The sequence below is a fragment of the Mya arenaria genome, chromosome 15 (genome assembly GCF_026914265.1).
Source record: "Mya arenaria isolate MELC-2E11 chromosome 15, ASM2691426v1".
NCBI classification, from domain to species: Eukaryota; Metazoa; Mollusca; class Bivalvia; order Myida; family Myidae; genus Mya; species Mya arenaria.
Window position 1 is genome coordinate 18,260,928 of NC_069136.1, and position 25,630 is coordinate 18,286,557.

General features: G+C 34.3%; 1 protein-coding gene and 1 long non-coding RNA gene across 3 annotated transcripts; one reads left to right on the plus strand and one right to left on the minus strand.

The window, feature by feature from the left end:
- The first annotated feature begins 1,894 nt into the window (after positions 1–1,894).
- On the plus strand, positions 1,895–23,580 carry LOC128220324 (uncharacterized). The gene is made up of 11 exons (XM_052928686.1): positions 1,895–2,167; positions 10,116–10,632; positions 11,524–11,748; positions 11,988–12,082; positions 15,417–15,539; positions 15,781–16,762; positions 17,062–17,201; positions 19,374–19,459; positions 19,929–20,035; positions 21,287–21,446; positions 22,977–23,580. Exons 1-6 carry the CDS (start codon positions 2,147–2,149, stop codon positions 15,841–15,843), a joined length of 1,044 nt encoding a protein of 347 aa, XP_052784646.1. The 5' UTR covers positions 1,895–2,146; the 3' UTR covers positions 15,844–16,762; positions 17,062–17,201; positions 19,374–19,459; positions 19,929–20,035; positions 21,287–21,446; positions 22,977–23,580.
- Positions 2,580–7,894, minus strand: LOC128220325 (uncharacterized). Of its 2 annotated transcripts, none has more exons than XR_008258747.1 (4): positions 7,535–7,894; positions 6,096–6,174; positions 5,752–5,792; positions 2,580–5,377 (listed from the first exon to the last, which is right to left on the minus strand). It is a non-coding gene; the product is annotated as an uncharacterized LOC128220325 (long non-coding RNA). The 2 variants fall into 2 exon arrangements; XR_008258748.1 differs by lacking the exon at positions 7,535–7,894 and adding an exon at positions 7,157–7,521.
- Positions 23,581–25,630: the final 2,050 nt, after the last annotated feature.

The following is a 25,630-nucleotide window of genomic DNA, read 5'->3' on the forward strand; positions in this document are numbered from 1 at the left end:
TTTGCATAAATTATCTGTGAAATTATTACGTTGTGAGATCAGCGAGACGAGACGGTTAAATAATACTATCAAAATTGGAAACTCGGTACTTATAATTTACTGAGTGATGAGTTAGATCCCTTGAAAGTATCATAGATAAATTTATTTCTTAGGCAATAAATTGAATTTTATGAGTACTCTCTTAAAAGTAAGAGTTGAGTTCATTTGTTTCGAGTAAATGACAGACAAGGGTTGGAATTGAAAAATGTCATTTATTCACATTAAATGACGTATATCGTTAGAGAACGAACGATATACATGTCCGAAACAAAGTTGGAGGTAAATTAAACGCCATAAGAAACCCCAACCTCAACTCATACGTGATAAGAGAGTGACCAAGAGGACATGATGTAGAAACAAACAGTGACTAGAAAAATAACATGGACATGAACGAGAAAAATAATTACAAATAAAGGGAATGAGGCTGTAGAGAAGGAGCCCACAACTCCAATCTTTAAAAAAAAAAAAAAAACCTTAGCAGTTAAAAGAGTACAGCAAGGAATGAGAGAAAGAGCCCACAACTCTAGTCTCTGAACATGATTAGCACATAAAAAAAAAGAGAAAGAGCCCACAACTCCAGTCTCCGAATTATATACCTGGAATCTAAACATATCTGAACACAAGGGGTTGAATATAAAGCAAATAAATTGACATGAACAAGAGACATGCAGGGGATACAGCAGAAAAAAACCGACGTGCTCGAGCCCACAACTCGAAGCGCGCCGCAATATCGATACACAAATGAACTATTGGTCGATGTATAAAAAATCAAATGTTGTGCTATATAAATATTTATTGGGTATGACGTAGATATAAGATGACAAAGAACCAAATGTGGAAACCAGTACACGATACATGGTTAATCGAAAACAAATTATTTACTTTCTAATATCATAAAATTAATAAAACTCGGAATGTTGGATATTGTTTTTTTAATTTTTAATGTGTATTGCATTTTTATACTTATGAATCTCATGTCACTTTTTGCAAGGCGAACAAACGATTGGATTTAGTCTTAACAGTATAACAAAATATTTGGTTCTGGATTTAGGTGACGTATGATATTTATACTTAGTTCTAGAAAATGATGACACCGGTAGCACAATGTCTCATTCTAGATACAGATGACACAGCATATTTGCAAAATAATCATCCCAAAACATCATAAAGATTACCTTCGTTCAGATACTCAATTTAGTCAACACTGCTGCGAATATATCGTAGACAGGTTATGAATTTTGAAAAAAAAAATACTATGAAAAGTAAAGGGACAATCCCAGGTGCCATCAATTTATATATACAATGTAAGATAGCGGCACAAGGCAAGAGCTCGAACGACACTGAACGGAGACGCTGAACGGAGACACTGAACGGAGACGCTGAACGGAGACACTGAACAGAGACACTGAACGGAGACGCTGAACGGAGACACTGAACGGAGACGCTGAACGGAGACGCTGAACGGAGACACTGAACGGAGACACTGAACGGTAACGCTGAACGGAGACACTGAACGGAGACGCTGAACGGAGACACCGAACGGAGACACTTAACGGAGACACTGAACGGAGGCACAAACGTACAAACACTACACAAATCAATACTTAAATCGTTTGGAACTGACTGAAGATAATAATAACGTGTTATATTTCAAATACTGTGTCTATCGTTATTTCGTCTTCTTTCAATACGAAAAATAAATATATTTTAGAAATGGCGTTAAGGCCTTGAGATACACAAATTTTGGAACAACCCTTGCGATCATGAGTGCTGTGCATGAGTGCATCTGCGGCCTATTTTTAGAATAACCCGAAACTGAAAGTATTAATCATAGCTTCATGGAAGGACTTTATTTACCTGTATGTATTCATGGAATGCGATCGTGCATGTTTAGACAAAGTTTTGCACATAATTTCGAGTAGTTTCAATATCTAGCTTTCTAGAAGGCAATTATACGGGCTTTAACATGAAATGGGGTACTCTTTGTGAGCAATAATAATGCATTTGCCTTAATTTGCTAATCTTTGATATCATCATTCAACAAAAGGTTATTTTTGTTCAGCCATAATATTTAAAAAACAACTAATTTAAATATAACAAAAAAAGTATGGATTTGCACATCGCTAAGGTAATTATGTTTATCTTATTTGTTATTTTAATTAGAAACACTACTGTTTTTGGTATTGTTTGTAATATAAAGTTATTATTGTAAAGAATATGATTATTATGGCAATTATGATATATGATAATTATGATTGATGATGATGATGATGATGATGATGATAATGATGATAATGATGATGATGATTATTATTATTATAATTATTATTATTATTATTTATTATTTATTATTTATTATTATTATTATTATTATTATTATTATTATTATTATAGAAGTATTGGTAAAAGTAGTAGTAGTAGTAGTAGTAGTAGTAGTAGTAGTAGTAGTAGTAGTAGTAGTAGTAGTAGTAGTAGTAGTAGTAGTAGTAGTAGCTACTGTATATTTTGTAGTATAAATCTCCATTTGAGAACCTCAACAATTTCCGCTTAATTAATAGCAAAATGTTCAAATGATACAAAATAATATGGGGTCAACATGAATAAAATGAAAATTAATGAGTAACAGAATCTGACTGACTTGCATCTTATTATGTTACTTAGCAAATATTTAACAGATATTGATGTTTAAATAAGGTAAACATAAATACTTATAAGCTACATGCCTTCTAATAAGGCTTTTTTTGCCACATTCTTCTATTTATTTTTCTTTTTGTGATTTGTTATTTGCACTGTGTGTCGTGTTTGGACGCTTCACTCATTTTCAAATATATAGCTTGACGAAACAGTTATTTCAATTGTTACGGATTGGTGCTCTAACGGATGTTGGTGTACGTACCAGCTGGGGAAGCGAAACTCAAATTCATTTTTCAATTTTCATTGAGAGGTACCAGGTTTTGTCTCTCAATCCGAAACACGACCAGAAGACAAAACTGTAAGATAACCAGAAAAATATATTAGAACGGTCACAATAAGTCACAATTTAATGTGTGATGAATAAATAATGCAATAAAATAACAAATTTGATTAAAAGTAACACATGAATAACATGATACAATTTTTAACATAGCAAATTGTAACAAAATTAATTATTGTGACTAGAATTAATAAAAAAAATAATTCTAAAACATATCAATACTGTTGAGGAGTTCATACAATTATACGAGTTCAAGAAAAATGAAAGCATACAGAAATTCAAATAAAATACTAAACGTGTTGATTAAATAATTCTTTTAACTTTATTCATTATACAACTCAGTACATTTTCATAAGAAAGACTTAAAACAATTTATGAAAAAGAATCTAAATGTAATAATAAATTATACTTCTAAACTAATACATTGTACTCTTACCTGTAAGATAACCAGATAAACTTCTGGGTTGTGCGCACGAGAGTGACGGTCATTTATACTTAAGCCCGTGTGGGTGTAAATTACTATCGGAGCGCAGATTTTACAGGTAAGTCATAACCTTCTTTCGACCTAACCAAAAATGGTTGGAAGATGGATGAACGTTGCTTAGTCAGGATAAAAGATTTTGTTTTAGAACTTTTCTTGTGGGCAGAGATTACTAATATAACCTTGTACTAGATGCTACTATTTATTGAATACGTTTTGTGTTATGAATATATTTACGGCATTATTTATGAATAGAGAGCTGTTTATGAAGAGTGTTAAATATTTGTTATAATATTGGTAGCAATAACAACGTAAAAAATTAGTTTAATGCGGTATATTAAACTGATATATCATTTTAAAGGTTACGTCATTACAAACTCATATATGCACATTTCTTCAAAATCCATCAATTTTTTACAGAATTATGGCCCTTTTAATTTTACATTTTTATCAATTTGTCTGCCAAAATAGGTCAAATTCAAAACTTCGGAATTTAAATGGAATAAATAATGTCAAACAACACATTTTGTTTAATTTCTATAAATTTAATACACATTCCTAAATATCAGAACATAAACAATGTTTTAAGCAAATTATTTCACTTTAAAACAATGATGAAAAAACGTCCATTTTTAAGAAATTTTAAAAATGCTTTATATTTTGAAGAATGAGCTTGAAAAAGGTAAAAGACAAAGAACATTTACATTCTTCCATTCACTGCTTGACTGTTGCATTTTTACAGTTAATAGTATTATAAATAGGAAGATTAAAGGCAAACAAAAAATTAGTTGCCATGGTAACCATTCAATAAAAATACAAAAAAATGCTTTAAACATTGCTTTTTGTTAAAAAGGAGAATTATGTATATCTTGCCATGATTTGCCTGACAATTGTAATAAAGGTGAACTTCAACCAATCTAGCAATTCTGAATATTTCAATATAAGTATGAGATTGTCAGCAATTTTCAAGGTTAAATTATAAAAAAAATTGTATACAAAGTATGACCAAATGATTAACAAATAACAGAAATATTCCCTTGACTGAAGCGGACATGCTAAAAAGGTATCACATTGAAAATACAAAGGTTTTTAGACAACAATTACAGTTTCTTAAGAAAACTAGACTCTAAAGTTACCATGGCAACTGTTTAAAGTGACACTCTTATTCAGTATCAATGCATACACATGTATAACAAACGCAAACATATTAAATGATTGGTGAATGCATAAAGATTTACTGTGATCTCAATTGGTAGAACTACTGTCTTTTATGCACATTTCCTTCAAGTAGAAGTAGGCATCCTTCATTAGAACCATTGTTTTCAACATTTATTCATCCTTTTTGGAATAACAAAACAAAAATATTAACTGTGGTAAATATTATGTGGGAGTAAGAGTGCATCTTTAAAAGAACTGACTTTTTTTAAAATTGACATGGAAACTATCAACACGAATAATACCAGATAATGTTTAGAAACAAACATAAGGACAATATTTCTGTTTCAAACCAAATTTAAAATACGTTTGTGGTTAATTATTGGAATCAAAATGTGCATAGATTTGGAATTATAATGTCCATGCATAACAAGTGTTACACATAAAAAGAAAACATTTTATATGGAAACATTTTCACTCTATAATCACTCAAAAAATGAAGGAACTGTTCATGCTGTACAGGGGTATTTGGAAGTGCAGATACTTCTTATTGCAAGAAATTTAATCCTCTTTGCACTACACTGTAATCTTAGATATTGCAGGAATTGATAGAGAATCTGTGAGACACTTCATGGTATGACTGTTGCATGATAGAATCACTGTCAAATACTGAAAAATACTGTCAAATTACACCAAGCTGTTGTTTTTTCTCAGAAACCATCATGAGCCTGAAAATATAACAAAGGAATGTGTTGATTTCAATACACATGTTCACAAAAGAAACTACATGCATTCAGTTTATATGGCAACATACATCTACAGATGTATACATACAGTGTAAAAAGGTTTTATCACAATTAATTAAGGGAATACATTATATTACCAGATATTGTCTTAATAAAGTTGACATACATACAGAGAGAAATAAGGATTTTCTAATTTAAAACTTCATACTGTTCAACATTTTTGTCCACTTTTTGTACATAACAAATTACCTTTTCTCTATAATAATTTATTTTTCCTTTCAAAATTATTCCTCAAAAAGGTCAACATTATATTTTTAATAGAGCAAATAAATACAATTTGACAAAAAAGTACATACAATTAGGTTACTGAATCTGCATCAGTCAGGTGAGAGTGAAACTGAAAGTAAACAGAAACATAGATAATTATGTATTATTCAGAGAGGGACAACTATGTATATATATGTAATGAGGTTTGATGTCTATACACAGTTTGGTATTTACCAGAATCAATTTAAGAATCAATTCAACTTTACAGCTCAAAAAAATGTCAAAAGCATTTATTTTACAAATAATAAAATATGTCATCATACAAAATGTCACAGTTTATAAAGAGTTCTCAATAACTTCAGGTATAATTTAGAAGAAAATGGCTTGTTCATGAGATATTCTCTGGTAAATATGCATCATAGTTCTATGTTACCTCAGTTCTGCAATCCTTCCCATCATTCTGACTGGCTGAATTTGAGTGGTATGAATGTATTCTATGGCTTTATTTCTCACTGAAAGGAAGAAAAGATTAAATAAAAAAGGGAAAAAAGACTAATAAATGACAAAACTGACCACCCATGAATTGGCAGACTTACTAATGTGTAAAAATACTCACAATATTTAGTCAAAAAGGAAGAACAGCCATTTATGGAATGTGAAGTTTAAAATAATTTCAAATGAATAATTAATCAAAACATTGAGTTGAAAATTTATGACAGCAATTGAAATCCTATCATAACAGGAATTCCAATAAATCTAAAGACTAATAATGTTTGAAAAGTTGAATATTTTTTACAGAGAGTGATTTTATAATCCAAGTAACTATACAGAACATAAAAATGTTTCCTGAAATTTACACATTGAAACATTGATATGTTGAAATTTGAAACTTTCCAATTATTATTTAAGTATTAGTTACTTGGTGACAATGTATGATCTATAAACAATTAAAATTGGTAGGCATCCAATTAACTGTTTAGAAGATTAAAAACATGCTTACTGTCTTAGTTTCAATTGTGAAATGCCTATATATAAGCCAGCCTGCATTTTTATTATTAACCAATAAAACACTAAATGGAAACTTGGCGTTGTAATTTGATTAATTGGGTTTTGGTTGTCGAGCTCCTTTAAGTTATTTAATATGAATTGGTCTGACAATGCCCGTGGCAGAAACATGCGCATAAACAATAACAAACTTCAACTTGACAGATTCTTAATTAATAATATAGAATGGCTTAATAAAAAATAACTGCCAATTCTCCAATAGTTTATTTACATTTTTTAAAACCGAAAGTGACCAGATCCTTAAAGAACCCAGTCTGTTTATTTCATTAAAACCAATCACAATATCCAAAATAAAAACAATTGCAAATGTCTTATAATATTTATTCAAATTATAAAACATTTGACCAATGAATGTTCATGCTAAAGAATTGGCAACCCCTAATAAATAGCATTCTAAATATAATAAAACAATGATATGCATAAACCTACCTCAATGTTTACTCAAAATAAATAACTATTTACAGAGGTTGGCATTTTATAAGTAAACAAAAATTACTTCCTGGTTAATTCGGATACTCTCGGCTTTTAAGGTTGCATGCCTTATGAGTCATCAAATTGTTCTTGTTTTTGGCCACTCTCAGAAACGATGTGTTTATAAATAGCCCTTGCGGAAAAATGCGACAGATTACTGAATCAAATGGATAGTATCATTGTGTAGATAAATGAATGAATTTTCAGAAATTCGTTGATGCATTGTTGTTTTCTTTCGATTTGGACCTGTAATTCGGCAAGTTTTATCCCCTGTTTCAGTTTTTGTCAAAATAAAAGCAGAAACTATACATAATAATTCATTAAAGTTATACTCACCGATGCAGGAGATGTCAATGTATCCTTGTAAAGTCATTGACAATCAAAACAATTCTTAAAATATCCGAAATCGGAAGTATAAAATGACAGTCAAAACGTCCCAAGACCGGCAGAAAAACGACATATTACAAAAAATGCTTGTGAAACTTTTTGCTCGTTTTATTTTGTTTCACATAATTAGCTAAAACCCGTACTACAGTTGATAGATAATTTATTTATGATTATTTTGGTACCATTTTCGGCAGTTAGTATAAATGTTTGCAGGAGTAATATCCATTGGAGTGAGGAGTGGTATTAGCATTGTGCAGAATAGGGAAGTGTAAAAAACGACGTTACGTTGTTATTGCTAATATTGGTTCTTTCGTTGTAGTTGCTTTTTCCATAATAATAATAAGTTGTTCATCAAATAATATTTAAGCTTGAATAAGATTTTGCAATATATGATCTTTGAAATTGAATTTTAATTTCATCTATTTTAATCTAAAAATAAAGATTTTTTTTCTTTCTAAATTTAATTTTAATTTAATTTAATTTAATTTAATTTAATTTAATTTAATTTAATTTAATTTAATTTAATTAATTTAATTTAATTTAATTTAATTTAAATTCTATTTAGTGTTTATTCAATTTAATTACTTATAATGAAAGTTTGAAAATTAGTTATATTGTTTTGAAACTTAACTTGATATTACAATATGGAAATAATAGACGCGTTACATTTCCTTATCCTAAAAATTCACATTAATTGCATGCGTGTTCAGTAAATGAATTGTTCTTAACTCGCCTTATAAATTATTACAATAATGTGATATTAAACATTCATTTGCACATATATACAACGTCATACTATTTCAAAATATTCAGCACGCGACTGAGTTTAAAACAAAATTAAGTATGAAGGACAAACAATAAATTATTGATTGAATGTACATTGGTTTTCTTGTAACTGATAAAATAAACTATACACAATTGAGATTCAGTTTCACACTTCCTTGTTTATGACGCATGTGTACATGTAAAATTTAAATATGTTTAGTTTTTATTATGAATAAGCTAAGCTACAATTTAGCACTCATTGTTAGAATGTTGTGCGTTTTCTTTAAAAATATACCAGAAAGCAAACAGACCTACACGTTTGGACAACGGATCAAAATAGTTGCATACTTAACATAGTCTGATAATAAAAATTGCACTGCCGCATCATGATGATGCGCATTTCGTTTTGTCGGTTACCAATATCTATTAATTAATTAATAGTTTGGTTGCAGCGCAACGGTGGATCTACATTGAACAGCATTGTTTTGAGTTTGTGTTTGTATGGATATTTAATTCATCGCACTAGGGACATTTTTTTTCAAATTCAGCTAAGAGCGCAAAGGTATTCAAAAAAATTATATTTTCTCCGTATTTCATTTAAACAGTCGAGTAGATCTTTTTTCAAATGAAACAAGTATATATATGATATTTATATAAATACAATTTACATAATAATGGAAACTCTGAATATTGTTATGAAAAGTTTAAAGTCCCATTATGTTTTAGTGATGTAATGTTGTTTGTATGTATATCCAATTGGATTTTCTTCACCTTTTTGACATTTTTAACCCCCAGTGGGCCAGAATGTTAAAAAATACAAAATGCAAACAACACCGAAAACACAAAAAGTGCATTTTACAAAAAACATGAGCGAGTATCTATCTGCAATTTTTCACTAAACAACATTGTTGCTAGGCTCCGCCCACTTATCTGTCTTATTAGCAAAAAGTGAGTCAAGGGACCAGTTTGGAACTTAGTTAGTATTTCCGATACTTTAAAAAAAATAAGGCAGCGTGTGCGCCTCGGGAATTTACCAGATATTATATGAGACTCGTTCATAGTCATATACTTACATTTATTTTTTCTGTGATTATTTAATCCTAAGTAGCACTGAGGCCTTAACGCTAAATTGAATTAATTACTTTCTTACATTTATTTTATGGAAAGTGGGAACTGAACTCTGAACCTTCCATTATTGAAACTTGCTTTGTACCGCTGGGCCATCTAAGCTATAAATTAAAAAAACACCATAATTTCGATTAGTGAAGAAGAGAACTTCCGTGGTAAGGTTTGGACGAAAATTTCCTTTTATGGCTTTTTCCTTCCTAATTTCCCTTTTATAAAAATATCCAACAGATGTTGTTGTTTTTATGTACAAGGAAATACGCGACACGGATGATATACAGGATAAGTGTAAAGAAATTTAGAATATCAACAGACTACTCGTGAACTCAAACATCCATATTTTAGTTGTATGTTTCATTCAAAACGGAAGCAACTTAAACATTTCTTTCTTGCGAAACATGTACCGACCTGTATATAGCCTTTGGCAAAACAAACGGAACATATTTGAACTGTAAGAGTTGATTGTAAATAATCTGACAGAAAGGTTTATTGGTTTAAGGGTAAAGGGTTCAACCCCGTATTGCCTACATTACTTCAGGGGGGGGGGGGGTAAAGTATATAAAAGCGATATTGTTTTCACCAAACACGATGCGATAAATGTGATCATGGTTTTAATTGAAATGTTATGTTCAATTCGCAGATAACTTCCGACGTGAAATTATCAGACGCCCTGACGAGGCAACTGGAAACTACTCGGCTCTATGCTCAATCATATGATGAATTGGTTACAAACGTATATAAAGTGTTGTCAGGTACAGAGGGTTTCATTGCCAATGCAGTCACGCTTTCCGATGTGCATGTTTCCACATCTTCCCAGTCAGTAAAAGAAGCACAGAACAAACTTACAGTCATATCAGAAAATGTTGCAATTCAGCAAAGGTCACTGCAGATCGAGCTTGAACAAAATCGTGAAAATTTAAAGCGAAGCAAAGGACTCAAAGAACAAAAAGAAAATGAAATAAAAAGATGTAAACAACGAATCGAGCATGAAGAAAGACAGCATGCAATGTATAGGGAATTGGCTAAGGGTGCACAAGCTGACGTCGATAAATACGAAAAGAAAGGCGATACAGCTATCAAGAGAATAATTATAAGCGGTGGTGTCGTCGCGACTGGAGGCCTAATGTTTCTTGGAGCTATTGCCGCACCTGTAACAGGTAATAATCTTAAATCACCAAAGTGTGTTTGAATGTGTTAACATGTATCCATATTTTGCTTACTTCAAGAACTGGATCCATCTCAAAGAATTTACTGTAGATAAGTATTACGAAAATTACTAATCTTGAGCTAAAAGCATATTGAGCGTCGCTGTGTCGCTAGATTAAATCCTAGTCTGTAAGTTTGTCGAAATAAACATTATTTTAAATACCTCTGGCTTTCGATGATAAAACAATTAATTTATAAATGGGGTGTGAGTGGGATTTTAGTTAGCCAGAGAGAAGTTTACACGCATGTTTACCTGTGTGGAATTAGTTTTTTCTAATACTTATATGAAAAACTTCAGAAACAAGCTCAGTAGCCAAACGTTTAAACATAAACGCCTGGCACAGGTTAATCGCCAAAGACATAGAACAAAAAAACAACAGCAAAAAAATCCTAAACAAGAAACATAGAAAAACTGCAATTTTCGAAGACAAGAAAACCTTATATAGGTTTATCGGAATATTAATGTAACTTGAGGGTTATGAGTTTATATAAGTAAGATATTTCATCATTTAATCTTGGTCAGACAGACATTTATTTATCCTAACAAAGACCATACAAAATGGATGGACATAACGAAGTGATTTTATAGGTCAGTAATGCATCGGGAGCGAATTTAAATTATCAAGGCATTTATTTAATAAAACCGAAAGCGTACATTACACCTTTTACTGTTAAAATTCTCCATTTTACAGATCGTCGGGATTTGAGTTATGTTATGTTTATTGGTTCTACCGCGCTTCGCTTTTTTCGCGCCGATATTAATCGGCCAGTAAGATGGGCTATTCAAGCAACATTGAGCATAATATATTAAATGAAAGTATTATCAGTTCCATCATGAACAGGAGGTTTAAGCCTGGCTGTAGCTGCTGGGGCTGCCGTTGTTGGGTCGGGTGTAGCTGCTGGTGGGACAGTGTCTGCAGTCATAAACGGGGTCGAATACGCTGAAATGAAAGAAAAAAATAAAGAATACACGCAAAAGGCGAACGAAGCAAGAGTTAACCAAGCAAAATGCCAAATGGAAGGAGCTGAGTTGGAAAGAAATATTAAAAGCCTAAAACAAGAAATAGGTATTACTTTACCTGTACCATTATGTCATTAACAAACAACGGATAAAATATTGAATGATTCACGTATTTTCAGACTTTTACAAATCCAAATAATGTAGATATTTTGTAAGCTTTGATGTCATGTAACATTAGTGAATATATATGAGAATAATCAATTTCTTCAAAACATATGGCACAAATATTTAAAATATAGGTATTGTAATATAACGTTTGTGGCTTATTTTAACTGATTTTTGCAGGCTCTGCAGATGAAACCATTAAAGATGTCCAGAATATGCTAGACATCTACTTCCTTTTAGTAAACGAATTGCACCAGGTTTTAAAGCGATTTCAGGTACATTTTTCTTTTGCTTAAATATTATATAATATCATGAAACGAAGTTACCAGTGAAGTCAATATTATTGTGTTACAATAATAAAGTTAAATACCGACGCACAGACTGGGAACAATATATATGTTAAGTATATTGAATAATTACCAAACTTCCAAGGTACAAAAAATTGGTATATAATAGCACATATATTGTGTTTGTCATACATGTCCTTATATATTGATATGCTTTAATGTGTTTTAATGTTAGAAATTGATGAATTGAATATCATTTGTTCCAACATATACTAGTATATAAACAGCAACATATTGGTTATTGTATTGTATACTACTATAGTTTGATAGATTTGTGATATACTATTCCAGTTCATCCTTAAACATGGATACGAACAATCTCATATCCGTTAGATACAAAACGTTTATTAGTACTGTGTTGTTATCCGGGAGGTTGTATTCGATTAAAGTGAATTTTTACAGCCGACCGAAATCAAAATCTGCAAATTTCCACGAGAGTCGAATATGACATTCCGAATCAAAACGCAGTACTAATAAACCTTTTGTAATATACATAATTGGTTAAAACAATTAAAAGACACATGTTTCCATAATAATAATCAAAGCACTATTTTGTTTTATGATGTCATTTTAACAAGGCGCAATGATTCGTTTATGATGTGATGTCAACAGAGTGGAATACAGTTGCATTGTACTGAATTGAAAAACGGATTAACGCATTTTGCGATGTTGATATTTTGATGGATATACAATGAAGTAATACGTTACTGCATTACCCGTAAGTCATATATAGACACTAGTATAACCAACACTTCCCACCCGTTCGACATGCTTAGGCATTGCTATGATCAATTCTACTCTATACATTAGACATACTTAGACATTTATATATTCAACCCTACTCTACAATTTATATATATATCCTGAACAATTGCTAAGCCAAAGCCTGCCTTACAAGTTTGCCACACGCAAATATTATTATACCCAATCCTGCCCTAACCGTTAGTAATACCGAAAAAAATGGTATTCCGAACCCTACACGTTAGTTATACATAAAACTTGCTTTGCCCAACACTGTCCTACACGTAAGACATACTAGTATTTAAAATTGTTATGTCAAACCCTGCCCTACACGTAAGACATGTTAAATATTGCTCTGCCCAACGCTTCCCTACCTGTTAGACATATTTAGAATGTACTTTGCCCGCCCCTGCACTACCCGTTAGACATACTTAAATTGTGCAATAATAACCCCTGCCCTACACGTTAGACATACTTAAATTGTGCTATGCTAACCCCAGCCCCAATATGTTCAACATACTTAAATTGTGCCATGTCTATCCCTGCCCTACCCGTTGGACATACTTTAACTGTGTTATGCCCCCCTCCCCTACAAGTTAAACATACCTCAATTATGCTATGCCCACCCCTGCCCTGCACGGTAGTAATACTTAAATTGTGTTATGCCCATCCATGCCCTAAAGGGTTGGACATGCTTGAATCGTGCTTTGCTCACCCCCTCTCTATACGTTGGGCATACATAGAGTGTGCTATGCCCAACCCTGCACTTCACATTAGACATACTTAATCTGTGCAATGCCCACCCTTGCTCTACGCGTTATACATACTTAAATTGTGCTATGCCCAGCCCTGTCCTACTTTAAACATACTTAAAATGTGCAATGCCAAACCTTGCTCTACACGTTAGAAATACCTAAATTGCGCTATGCCCATCCCTGCACTACACGTTAGACATTTCATAATTGTTTTATGCCCACCCCTGCCCTTCCCGGTAGACATACATAAATTGTGTTATGCGCATCCCTGCCCTACCCATTACGCATACTTAAAATGTGCACTGCCGACCCTTGCACTACCCGTTAGACAAACTTAAATTGTGCTATGCGAACCCCTGCCCTATCCACTAGTCATACTTAAAATGTGCTAAGCTCACCCTTGTCCTACCCGTTAGACATACTTAAAGTTTTCTATGCCAACACCTGCCCTACCCGTTAGTCATGCTTAAAATATGCTATGCGAACACCTGCCCTAAAAGTTAGACATACAGAAATTGTGCTATAACCACCCCTGCCCTACCCGTTAGTGATATTTAAAATGTGCAATGGCCACCCCTGCCCTTAATGTAAGACATACTTCAAATGTGCAATGCCCACCCCTGCCCTTCCCGTAAGACATATTTAAAATGCGCAATGCCAACACTTGCCCTAAACGTTAGACATACTTAAATTGTGCTATGCCGACCCTTGCTCTACCCGGAAGAGATACTTAAATTGTACTATGCCCATTCTTGCCCTACACATTAGATATACTTTAAATGTGCAATGCCCACAAACGTCCTACCCATTAGACATACTTGAAATTTGCAATGTCCACCCTTGCCCTACACGTAACACATACTGAAAGAGTGCTATGCCCACCCCTTCCCTACACGTTAGACATACTTAAATTGTGCAATGCCCAACCCTGCCCTACCCGTTAGAGATACTTAAAATGTGCTATGCACACCTTGCCCTACACGTTTCACATACTTAAATTGTGCTATGCGCCCCCCCCCCCCCCGCTGTACACGTTAGACATGCTTAAAAGTTGCATTTCCCACCCTTTCTCTACCCATTAGACATACTTAAAATGTGCAATTCCCACCCTTGCCCTACAGGTTAGACATACTAAACTTCTGCTATGCCCTGCCAAACCAGTTAAAAACACATAAACTGATCTTTGCTCACCCCTGCTCTACCCGTTAAAGTCACTTGAATTATGATATGCCCACCCCTGCCCTACCCATTATACATACTTAAAATGTGCTATGTCCACCCTTGCCCTACCCGTTAGACATACTTAAAATGTGCAATACCCACCCGAGCCCTACACGTTAGACATACTTAAACTGTGCAATGCCCAACCTTGCCCTACACGTTAGACACTAAAATTGTGCTATGCACACCCCTGCCCTATCCGTTAGAGATACATAAAATGTGCAATGGCCATCCCCGCCCTACACGTTAGACATACCTAAAATGTGCAATGCCCACCCCTACCCTACTTATTAGACATACTTAAAGTGTGCAATGCCCACCATTGCCCTACAGGTTAGAGATACTTAAACTGAGCTATGCCTACCCCTGTCCTACAGGTTAGACTTACTTAAACTGAGCTATGCCTACCCCTGCTCTACCAATTAGAAACGTTGCTTCACATAACCCTGCTCTTCACGTCAAACAAATTTAATCCTGGATTAGAAGGTTTTAACATTTTTTGTTTTAAAATTTAAGCGTAGACATATTTCGCGATCTCCTTCCAGGAATCAGACGTAGCTATGCACGCAGCTGCGGTTGAAACAGAATCTTTCCGGAAAATTCAGAGAGCGTTTACGAAACATAGGAATCACACGGGAAAATTCGATAAATATATGGACAACCTTAAGGTATCAATACTGATTATTCTTATAGCATTTCAAATAAAAAAACTTCCACTACCAACTGTTGCAATTATCGATGCTGATTATACTTAATATAATTTTTATATTTGTTTGTATTCCCAAAAGTTCTTAAAAGCAGTATATAATCGTCATGTTTATTTGAACATTGTACACAATTCGCTTGAGACAAATGCTATTTCTTATTTATTTCACCTGCAATCAAATGTGAATGTGTTTAACATTTCAGGAAAAGTGGCGTGAAATGCAGGACGTCATTGATTTTCAGCACAAAAGAATGATACAACCATAATGCTAGCTAATGAAAAGCGTGAAAAATATATTAATAATTGGACAATTATAACACGTTGATGTTCAGTTATATGATCAAAAAAATCACTTAAATCGATTATCATGTTGTAAATTGAGTTTTAAAAAAAACACTAAAAAAACACTTTCATAGTTTTGTAGCCATTTCAACTACATTTGTGTATTATGACCATAACTTTGTACTCGAATATTCGACTAAGACATGAAGATAATGATACCCGCTGTTCAATATCAACGTCCACTTAAGTACACAAGGTCATGTATGGACATCGCATACCAAACTCAAAGACTCATGGTCATTAGCATTTATCAGAACTAATAAAATTATCATAAAGGCTAAACAAGTGTGCTGAAGTGTGTTTGCATCGTCACCAAAATGCGGGTAATGTACTTGCAATAAATAAAATAAAGGATTGTACGTTCAAAACATCTGCCTTTGTATTACATACGTCATTAGATTGACGCACGTTTTTATATACATGTAATGCATAAGCTAATATACTACACCTTAAACATGATCGATTTGGTATATTACGTTGCAGTTAACGATTGCATAGATTCTTGGGCGATAAGCAGCTGTGCGGTTTGGATGCCCACAAGTTTTATGATAAGTTTCAGCTATTATATATTAAGGACATAATTTACTGTTAAGTGATCGGCGTTTAACAAATATGGATAGTAGAATTGTGATATGTTGCATACTAGCTATCGGGGCTATGTGTGAAGCCTTCCGGTTTAATCAAGGATATGGTCACGCCAGGCCCTTATTCCTTCATGATCACCCGGGCGTAGGGCCCATATGCATTAACCCGGACCTGTGTACACCGGAAGTCGCGCCTTGGGGATGTTGGAGAGTCCCGAACGAAGCGGATACTATGAATACTGAAATTTTTAAAAATCGGGTAAGCTCTCATGTAAAAGACGGTCGTCGTCTTCGTCATCAATCATCATCATCATCATCGTCATCATCATCATCCTTATCATCATCAGCAGCAGCAGCTACATCCATTTTATTGTGTCAAAAACGTAGTTGAGTTCTCAGAATGTTGACAATGTTTGTCATATGCAAATTAAACCATTTATATTAAAGACTATTTGAACAAACTGGCTGCGGTTCCAAAGGTTCCCCAATCTTCAAGTTATTGATCAGCGCCTTGTTTAAGCCACGAAGTGTCAACCGTATTTGTCAAATACCTTTCAGACCTCTGGCACAGAACTGACGTTGCTGTGGATTCTTGACGGTATAGGCTACTACCGGGAAAACATTTTAAATGCATACCATAGCCAGTTACGGTGGACATTACATGACGACGACTCCGTGACCGTTGGTTTCAAATATAGGTAGGAAACTATTTCAACAGTATTTTAGCAAATTCACGGTTACCTTAAAATAATTTGATATATCATACCACCCAGTACAGACACATATTCTTGGTGCATGCGTACCTAACATCATGATGATGTCAGAAAAACCATCACTCACACGTAAAGGATTCACAAAAATCGCCCGAAACACCACTTATGCCAGAACGCCCTTTTCATGCAAGGCTTAGGAGTATGTTTAAACTTAACTTACTATCGTAATAATTTTGCTATACATTATTGTGACTGTATTTGAGCTGAACAAAAAGTTGAACATGTATTTTATCATTGCTGAAATCGTTAATGTTCTCAAATGTTAATAAGCATAACAAACTTAACTAGCTTATAAATTTATGCCAAATATTTGACTTATTCTTGGTTTAACTATAAAAAAATTGGTTTATCATGGTTATTGTAAATATATAAACTCATACAAAGGTATGTATAACACAAAATATATCAAAACTGAAATAGTGAACCTAATCTTGTTATAAGGCATTTAATTTGTTTCGGGAAATAAGGCCAGAACGTATGTCTATTTAGAGATCCCCCCAATCTTTTAAATGAGAAAATGACACCGGTACAACTGAACAGCTCTCATTCCTTAATCGGCTTACTTTTCACAAACATGTACGTCTTCAGGTAAGCAATGACGTGAATTCAACGTGGTTTTCACATGGTCATCACGGGCCAAAACCGATGTAAACATACAAGCAAATGACGTTGATTTATAAATGACTTCTTGACACAAAATATAGAAAAGTATTTCTTACCATATTAAATACTATGCTATTTTCTTCTTTTACACATGTGAACTTTTTGAGATTTGATTACAATTTAACTATGCAATCCTTGGCTAAGCCTTTAACTCGACGGAATTTGTAGAACGATGCAACGCTGTGTGCGCCGTGGTTCTTTGTTTTGTATGCACTTCACAGGAATTAGTAATATAAAATAACTCGGACATACGTTAAAAGTTTTTTTATAACTTTCATGTAACGAAATTTTTGGTAAATTGTCTTTTAATTCTAGCAATAAATATCGAGCTTTCAAAAAATGCTGTTGTTCACGTGACTGAATGGTTTATATGCTGATGCTAACCTGAACTTCTTTTCAGTAAAAAAGCAATTTTGTCACAGTTGAGACAATAATTTAAACCATAAAATTAAAATAAAATAATAAACATATTACGATGAAATGCCTACCGATTAAATATAGTTTGCTTAATCTATCTAAGAAGAGTTCACGTTGACATAGTATGAACTTGAGTAAAGCATTTTGAAAAAAAAATGGCGCTAGTCGAAATTGCCAGAACGTAGTCCTTACTGCGTGCCTGTCAGGCATTTACTGCGTCTCACACGTTCCAACACGTTCTTACTGCACGTATCTTTACGCGCGCACTACGTTCAATGCGTTCTTTGTACGTTCTGAATACGACCAGGAAAATTGCACCACGCGCTTACCTAGTGCTTATCACGTCTTCCTTACGTTCGTATGATTAGATTTTAATTGTAAATGTGATCGAGAGGGAATTACCGTGTTCGATTTATAACTTGCTTATTTTTCATTCATATCCAGTGTTGGTTTAAAATGAAGTTCCCGTATTTATACATGATCACTGTTCAGAACCAGGACAAGGTAAGAACATAATACACAATTTGTCTAAGACGTGTTAAGCCCCGCAAAAACGTATTTACAACCGAACAAGGTCTTCTAAAACGTGGCATGAACGTGCCATAGTCGTATTAACACGTGGAGAGTTGTGGTGATAACTCCATTGATGTAGCAAGAATGCAAAGACAACATAGAGACAACGCGATGAGAACGCCGTTCAATATTTCCCGTCCAGTATCACGCTCGCACTACATCAATCAATTACCTACACAGTTTTAGTTACTACGTCCATGCCGTCGTTAAACATTCTTGTTAAGTTCTTACTACGTCCTGATTCGACCACGTCTTTACTACATTTTCTTTAACGTGATCAAAGTCCAACCACCTCCTTCACGTACATTAAGACCATAACAAGTCTTTATAGGTGTCTTCTGCGTCCCTTCGTCGTTGACTAAGTTCTGACTGCGTCCTGCCAGATTTTTGATGATGTAGTGGGAACGAGCCCTAGTGTGATTTTTTGGCAACTATTAATTACAGGGAAGGAAAAGAGCCCGGCGCCCCGTGTATGCAGGTTGAATTGGAAGGGAATCTGACCCGCGGAGACCATGCCATAATTGACTTAGGTTTGTAAGTTTTAACAAAGAATATCAATTTGTTTTAAAGGAAACCGATATCCCGAAAATGACATTTCTAGCAATTATCAGTAAGCACATTCAAACGCACATTGCAGTCGAGTTTAAACCTCAAACGGCCTTTTAAGCAACAACGATCGCTAATACGCACATACAGATAAACGCGTACACAGGCTAATAAGAAATCAACCTCTCAAACTCACACGCGAATGTGAAACGCCCTTTAAAAATCGCGTACAGTCCTAGTTCAGACAAACACCCATTAACTTGTCAATATACATAAATCAGCATACGCATGACTTACTATTCAAGATGTTTATACATTTTCTTAAGTAGTTTTGACGAATACAAACAACAGAACGTAAGTGCAACCCTAATTTATCTAACATAGATTTTGGTATGTTGGTACAACCGTTATACGCATATCAATTAAAAACCTTATATAATATGCGCATTTCAGACTTGACGTTTGCAGAACCATTAGGCCACATGACACCACGCTATTGGCTCATGTCAGACCATCCTGATGACTACGTGCTCTTGTTTAGTTGTATCAATCCTGCACAGGTCAGTGTCAAGTGAAATACATGGTCAAGTATATTATGAATGCTCTTTATAAATTCACAATTTTAACGCTGTTTTCACTTTCATGAACGTTCTTCGGTATCTCTACATTTCTTGGCAAAATATTACCGCTGAAGCCAAAGCGTATGGCTGTTGAAAGTGGTTAACCTTACGTTGCGGTCAATGAACGATCTGGATCGAGCCGAGACTGAATTTTTTTCTACATTGGAAGAAGCTTTACACCAAAATATATTTATCAGACTAAATGTTTAAGAATCCAAATACAAAAACAGGTTTAGAATTTGTTAATCCTAAGTTTAAGAATTCAAATACAAAAAAAAAAAAACAGGTTAAGAATTGTTGAACCCTAAGACTAAAGATGAAACAATTCAATGACTAGAAAGTCCGATTCGTCGTATGTAAATGGCGGTGGTACACTTTATTACCAGTCATTCACCCATGTTCCTTAAAGGGGAGTGGGCACCCCCTGGATGATATTTGATATTTTATTGGTACTACAAGTCGTAGACAACGTGTGCTACGGACGGTGGTAAATGGAAGTCCTTGTGACCCGCTCCATTATCTTCCACTGCACTTGTTGCTAGAAAACAAAAGTGGAAACAAGGCTAAACATGAATTCCTATTTATACACCAGGTCCCAAACAGAAAAGGGCTTACACATAAAACCGGGTTTACCTTCGCTATTTCTTTTCATCAATATTTCAAGTGGCGTGTGTCTCCGCCCTTAGGACACGAACGCATTTCTAACGTTTGACCGACCTGATCCTTCCCTTGTGCTAGTAGAGGAGTGAATCGAATAAAAATTTTATCCTTATATTCACTCTGCCATTAGCATCCTTAGGTTCAGCTGAAGGACCCTTCTTTTTTCAGTCCGCTACGCAGAGACCTACATAAGCTTAGTTGGTAACCGCGATTGAGTTAAATTTAGCTGATACTTCAATGGGATTTCAAATTTGAACAATGTTATGGAATACAAAGTTACGCATTTCTTTCATCACAAGCCGTAATAGCTCAGTAGTTAGAGTGGACGACTTTGAAAGTACAAAAAACTTCTGCGTTGTATATTACATGATCGCCCATATAATTTTTGTTTTAAATAATTAAGCCACAAATGACAGTTATGCAAAACCAGAAATTGTACAATAACATTTAAACAGTTAGCATGTTATATCGTGCGCATTGTGCATATTGGAATCCTTCTAGAAATCCTCGGGTTTGTTATTTGTATAACAGGTCCAAAACGGCGTGTGTTACGGACGTTGGTATGCAGAAGTCTTTGTGACATCTGATCCACCGGACCATCCACCCATGCACCTCATAGTAGAAGAACTATACCGGAAGTTGGGTCTCACCCTCGATAATCCCGGGTTTCGGTTTATTAACATTGGCCATGGTAAAACACTTTTTTTGCATATGTAATATAAACGTAGAACCAAACAAGTGCCGTTGCCTAAATACCGTAACTAATTTTCAGTATGTTGACATTATTTTTGAAGACAAATATACGAAATATTCGCAGCTTTGATAACTTTATACACCTTGGATCGGTGGAACGTTTAGTAAATATGTTGAATTTACGTTTGTTTAAATGTCTCATGTCACCAAAATAAACAGTTTACTTTAACATTTATTCATAATAAAATATATTTTTACAATTAAGAAATGTCAGATTTTAATTCGAAATTCAAAACATGTTGCCTGACTTGCCTGCGGGCACATTACGGTTTTTCATCACTCTTAAGTACATTATCAACACAAACGACTATACGAAATGTTTATGGCATATTAAATCAGAGTATATTATAAGTATCTCTCATGTGTTTCCGGTACGGATGAAAAAATCCGACCCGAGAGCACGTGCGTAAGCCGGTAACGAGGCTTGCCGAGTTACCGGCCACACAGCGTGTCCGAGGGTCGGATTTTTCGATCCGGACCGGAACACATGATTGATATTTTTCTTGCATATCTAAAATTATCAATTTGTGGGAAAATTGACGTAGAAAACGCTATTTTGTACATTTCACCATAAAGGGCGTGCGACGTTGTTTACTGACGTCATTAAGCGCAGTAATTTTAAATCACTATTGACTTCAAATAGTTCCTCTAAAAATCGCGTTTTTACGATTATTTATTTGCATTTTTTATTAAAAGTCTTGCATACTTATAGATGTTATTGCGCTTCATTGAAATGGCATAATAAACATTTCATAAACCATACAATAAAAGAAATAAGAAGTGGCGGGTTGTTGCGCGTGACTCATCTTACATTGGGGGTGTAAGACGTGTTTTTCCAGCACTGGTCACATGACCGGAAACACACGTCCGGTATGCAAGAAAAAGCATTTCAGCCGAACCGATTAAATTATAATTAAACACATCCATCTTATTTCATAAACTTTTTAGGCCTAGCGAAATTTATTTTTTGCTCTTCTCATAATGGCAAATTCAAAATATGAAATGGAGCGAGCGAACAAAAAAATACCACTTTCTAAATTAAGTTTTAAAAGGAGCGAGCGAATGTTAACATATATGTTGTTTGAAACATAGTTAATATTTTAAATGAAAGTGTTGAACGTTAATTACTTTCATAATTATCTTATTGTCTGTTTGTTTCTCTATGTGACTGCATAACTGATTGAAATGCACCCTCGTGCTGCATCAGCTGTGGCCGACGATACACGACATAACGCGACTTCCTTGGGAGTGACCTGCCCACTCTCGCGATACCCCATGATGTAGTGTTGAATAACTGTTTCAGTCTCCCCGACACTGTCAGAAATATATATTACTAATTTGCGGAGTCGGTTGCAACACTGGTACGCAATTTATCATATTTGAGGTTGCTGTTTCCATCAATTCGTCGAGTTTTATGCTAATGTTATTTCTTTTTCCAAAACCATTCTCTTTATGTGTCTCTTTTCAGCCTGCCCAGAGACGTAATAAACCCGGAAGCTTTGAGAACCTTTTAGGGAATAACGCCGAGTCATAACCAGATTTGCTTTTGTCTAAATCATGACTCTTTGTGTCATTGTATGAAGCGATATCTTTGGTATTTCTTTGCTTCATGACACTAACTATTTTACGCTGTTTTTTTTCATACAGACGAACATATATTTACGAGATGTAATTAACTATTAACGTGGTTTAAGTTTAGTTGTGTGTATTCATATCTAAAAGTGCGTATATTTTTTAGAAATTTCAAATAACGGTTTTATTATGTTCCCATTCAGATAATTTGGTATTTCCTGTCATCATTATAGTTTTTGTTTTGTATGTGCTAGCATTGAGGTATTTACAATAATAAGCATAGATTTATGTATAATAAACATGATATGAAACATGCAATTGATCAGTTAAATATTTCTTTATTTATTTTGTTTATTTTGTTTATGATTTCAATTTATCAGAATGATTATGATATATACATGTATAAACATAATGCATGTTTGTATTTGTCACAATTTGTATGCTATTTGTGAACGTGAGTCTATGACCTTATCGTAAATAAATGTTCCATTCTGTTCTGATCTATTTGTTATATTTTATTTATTGAATACACGTCGCTTGCTTGTTTTAGGACTGTCAGTTAAAAGATAACAATTCACTCAATTTTCTAAAAGAACTTCCTGTAAAAAGAAGGCGTCTAAAGACGGTTAAACATTCTTTTCACTAACATGACAATGTTTTCCGTATGCTTTGTTGCGGATATTTTAACATAGCGAATCAGGAGCATCTGATCTGACAGACACATTGCAGCTTTTCTAGCATGTCATTGTTTGGCATATGCTTTGTTGCGGGTATCATTAACACTTTCAATCAAGAGCATTTGACCGGAAAAACGCTATGCACCCTAACTATCAAGGCTTTGTCTTTAATAATTAGGAGCGTTTATTTCGAAATAGAGATACATTCGCCGAAATCTGGTTAACGGCGCCGATCTGTTTACATAAAGGTTAACAATTAGGTCTGACCATTGTTTTCGTGCCTCAAACAAGTCAAAATTTAAGGTGTTGTATGCTAAAGGAACAATACCTTCTCGTACATTACGGGATACTGATCTCGGTCCAATAAATCTTTATAAATCTTTTGATATTATGTCCGAGTTTGATAAACATTTTTGAATTCAAGAAACAGCAGCTGCCCAGGACAAAATTGATTTGGTCTGTAAGTTTACCTTTTATATGGCCAATTTCGTCCGAAGAGAAAGCTACGGAGTCCGTCCGCAAGAAGAGGAAAAGCTCTGCTTCACAATCTTCTGTAGAACCTGGTAGCCACACAAAACTTAAGGTTATGGGCCTCCTATTTACGTTTAGGACGGGGTCCATCAGACTAATCTAGGCTCAGAATTGCTTTTAAATGGCATTTCAGCAGCTTTGTACAAAGTCATACATCTAGGCTCACCTGTTTTAAATGTGTGAAATATTTAAAACGTTACCAAATTCATATTTAGCTGGAATCAACTTAAGGTGTTATTTTCTTCAATTCATGGCCTCTTTTCGCATATCGAACGCTCGAAAGCTATTTTGGTGGGATCCCATTACAGTCCTAGTTGACCTTTTTGGCGATTTATCCCTTCCGATTGATTGATTGACGGGCTCCAAATGGCGGTTTCATTGTGCCAAAAGATTTCAAATAAGTCGTGACCCTCGTACGCAGTCCAGTATTGCTGATTACTAGGGACCGCTGCGGATGATGATTCTAAGTTTAAATACGTTTGTGACCTTTTGATGGATTGTGTACTTAGTGAACATTCTTGATGTTTTTAATTTTCGTGACATTGTGTACATTCGTGGTCGGGATAACATGTTTGGGCAAGCTACGTCCCCGTATCCCACTGTCCTTAAAAAAGCCCTCTCCTCGTGCACTCTTCTACCAACACATGAGATTAAACAACATTCATATAAATACATTATCAATGTGTTTAATGTTAATGTTTAATTAGATGATTAATATGCGCAGACTTTTATTACTTCATTGATAATATATTGTGATGTATAAAGTTAATTTAATTAATTCATACTGTGGTGTAACATGAACAGTTCAGCGTCTAGAAACCTAATCTGAAGCCGTTAGGCAAATCATATAACAGGTACCATTAACAGTAGGCAAAAGATGCCCGTCAATTATTTGAACTTGCATGATGTATGTCGATCAATTTGGAAACGGCTTTACGTAACTTGTTTGTGACCTACGCACAATTTACCAAAATAATTGATGACGTCATTTGTGTTTCCTTTCCGAAACTCCCTCAAAGGGTAACACATAATTTCCTCCTCCAAAACTCACACCACCCGCCCAATGCCCCTAGAGTTAGTTTTATTTATAACATAACATACGGCGCAAGAGTGATATAATCCCATGCAATATTTTTCATATATCACTAGTGTAATAACTATGCAAATTAGGTAACCGCATCACAAAAAAAATGTATTCATACGCGCTGTCAAAAAATGTTAACAATCATTAGAAACGATGTTTCAATAGAAATCATGTCGGTGTCAACAAACTCAATTCCACGAAGAAACAAATAGTGAACGAGGCTGGGCTTAATCCAAACAAACACCTCCCTGATCACAG

Bases quoted from the DNA above. Each gene is read 5' to 3' on its own strand.
- LOC128220324 (XM_052928686.1), top strand. From the start codon at position 2,147: ATGGATTTGCACATCGCTAAG. The intron at 12,083-15,416 runs GTACATTTTTCT...ATCTCCTTCCAG, and splicing joins AGGTTTTAAAGCGATTTCAG to GAATCAGACGTAGCTATGCA. The intron at 15,540-15,780 runs GTATCAATACTG...TTAACATTTCAG, and splicing joins AATATATGGACAACCTTAAG to GAAAAGTGGCGTGAAATGCA.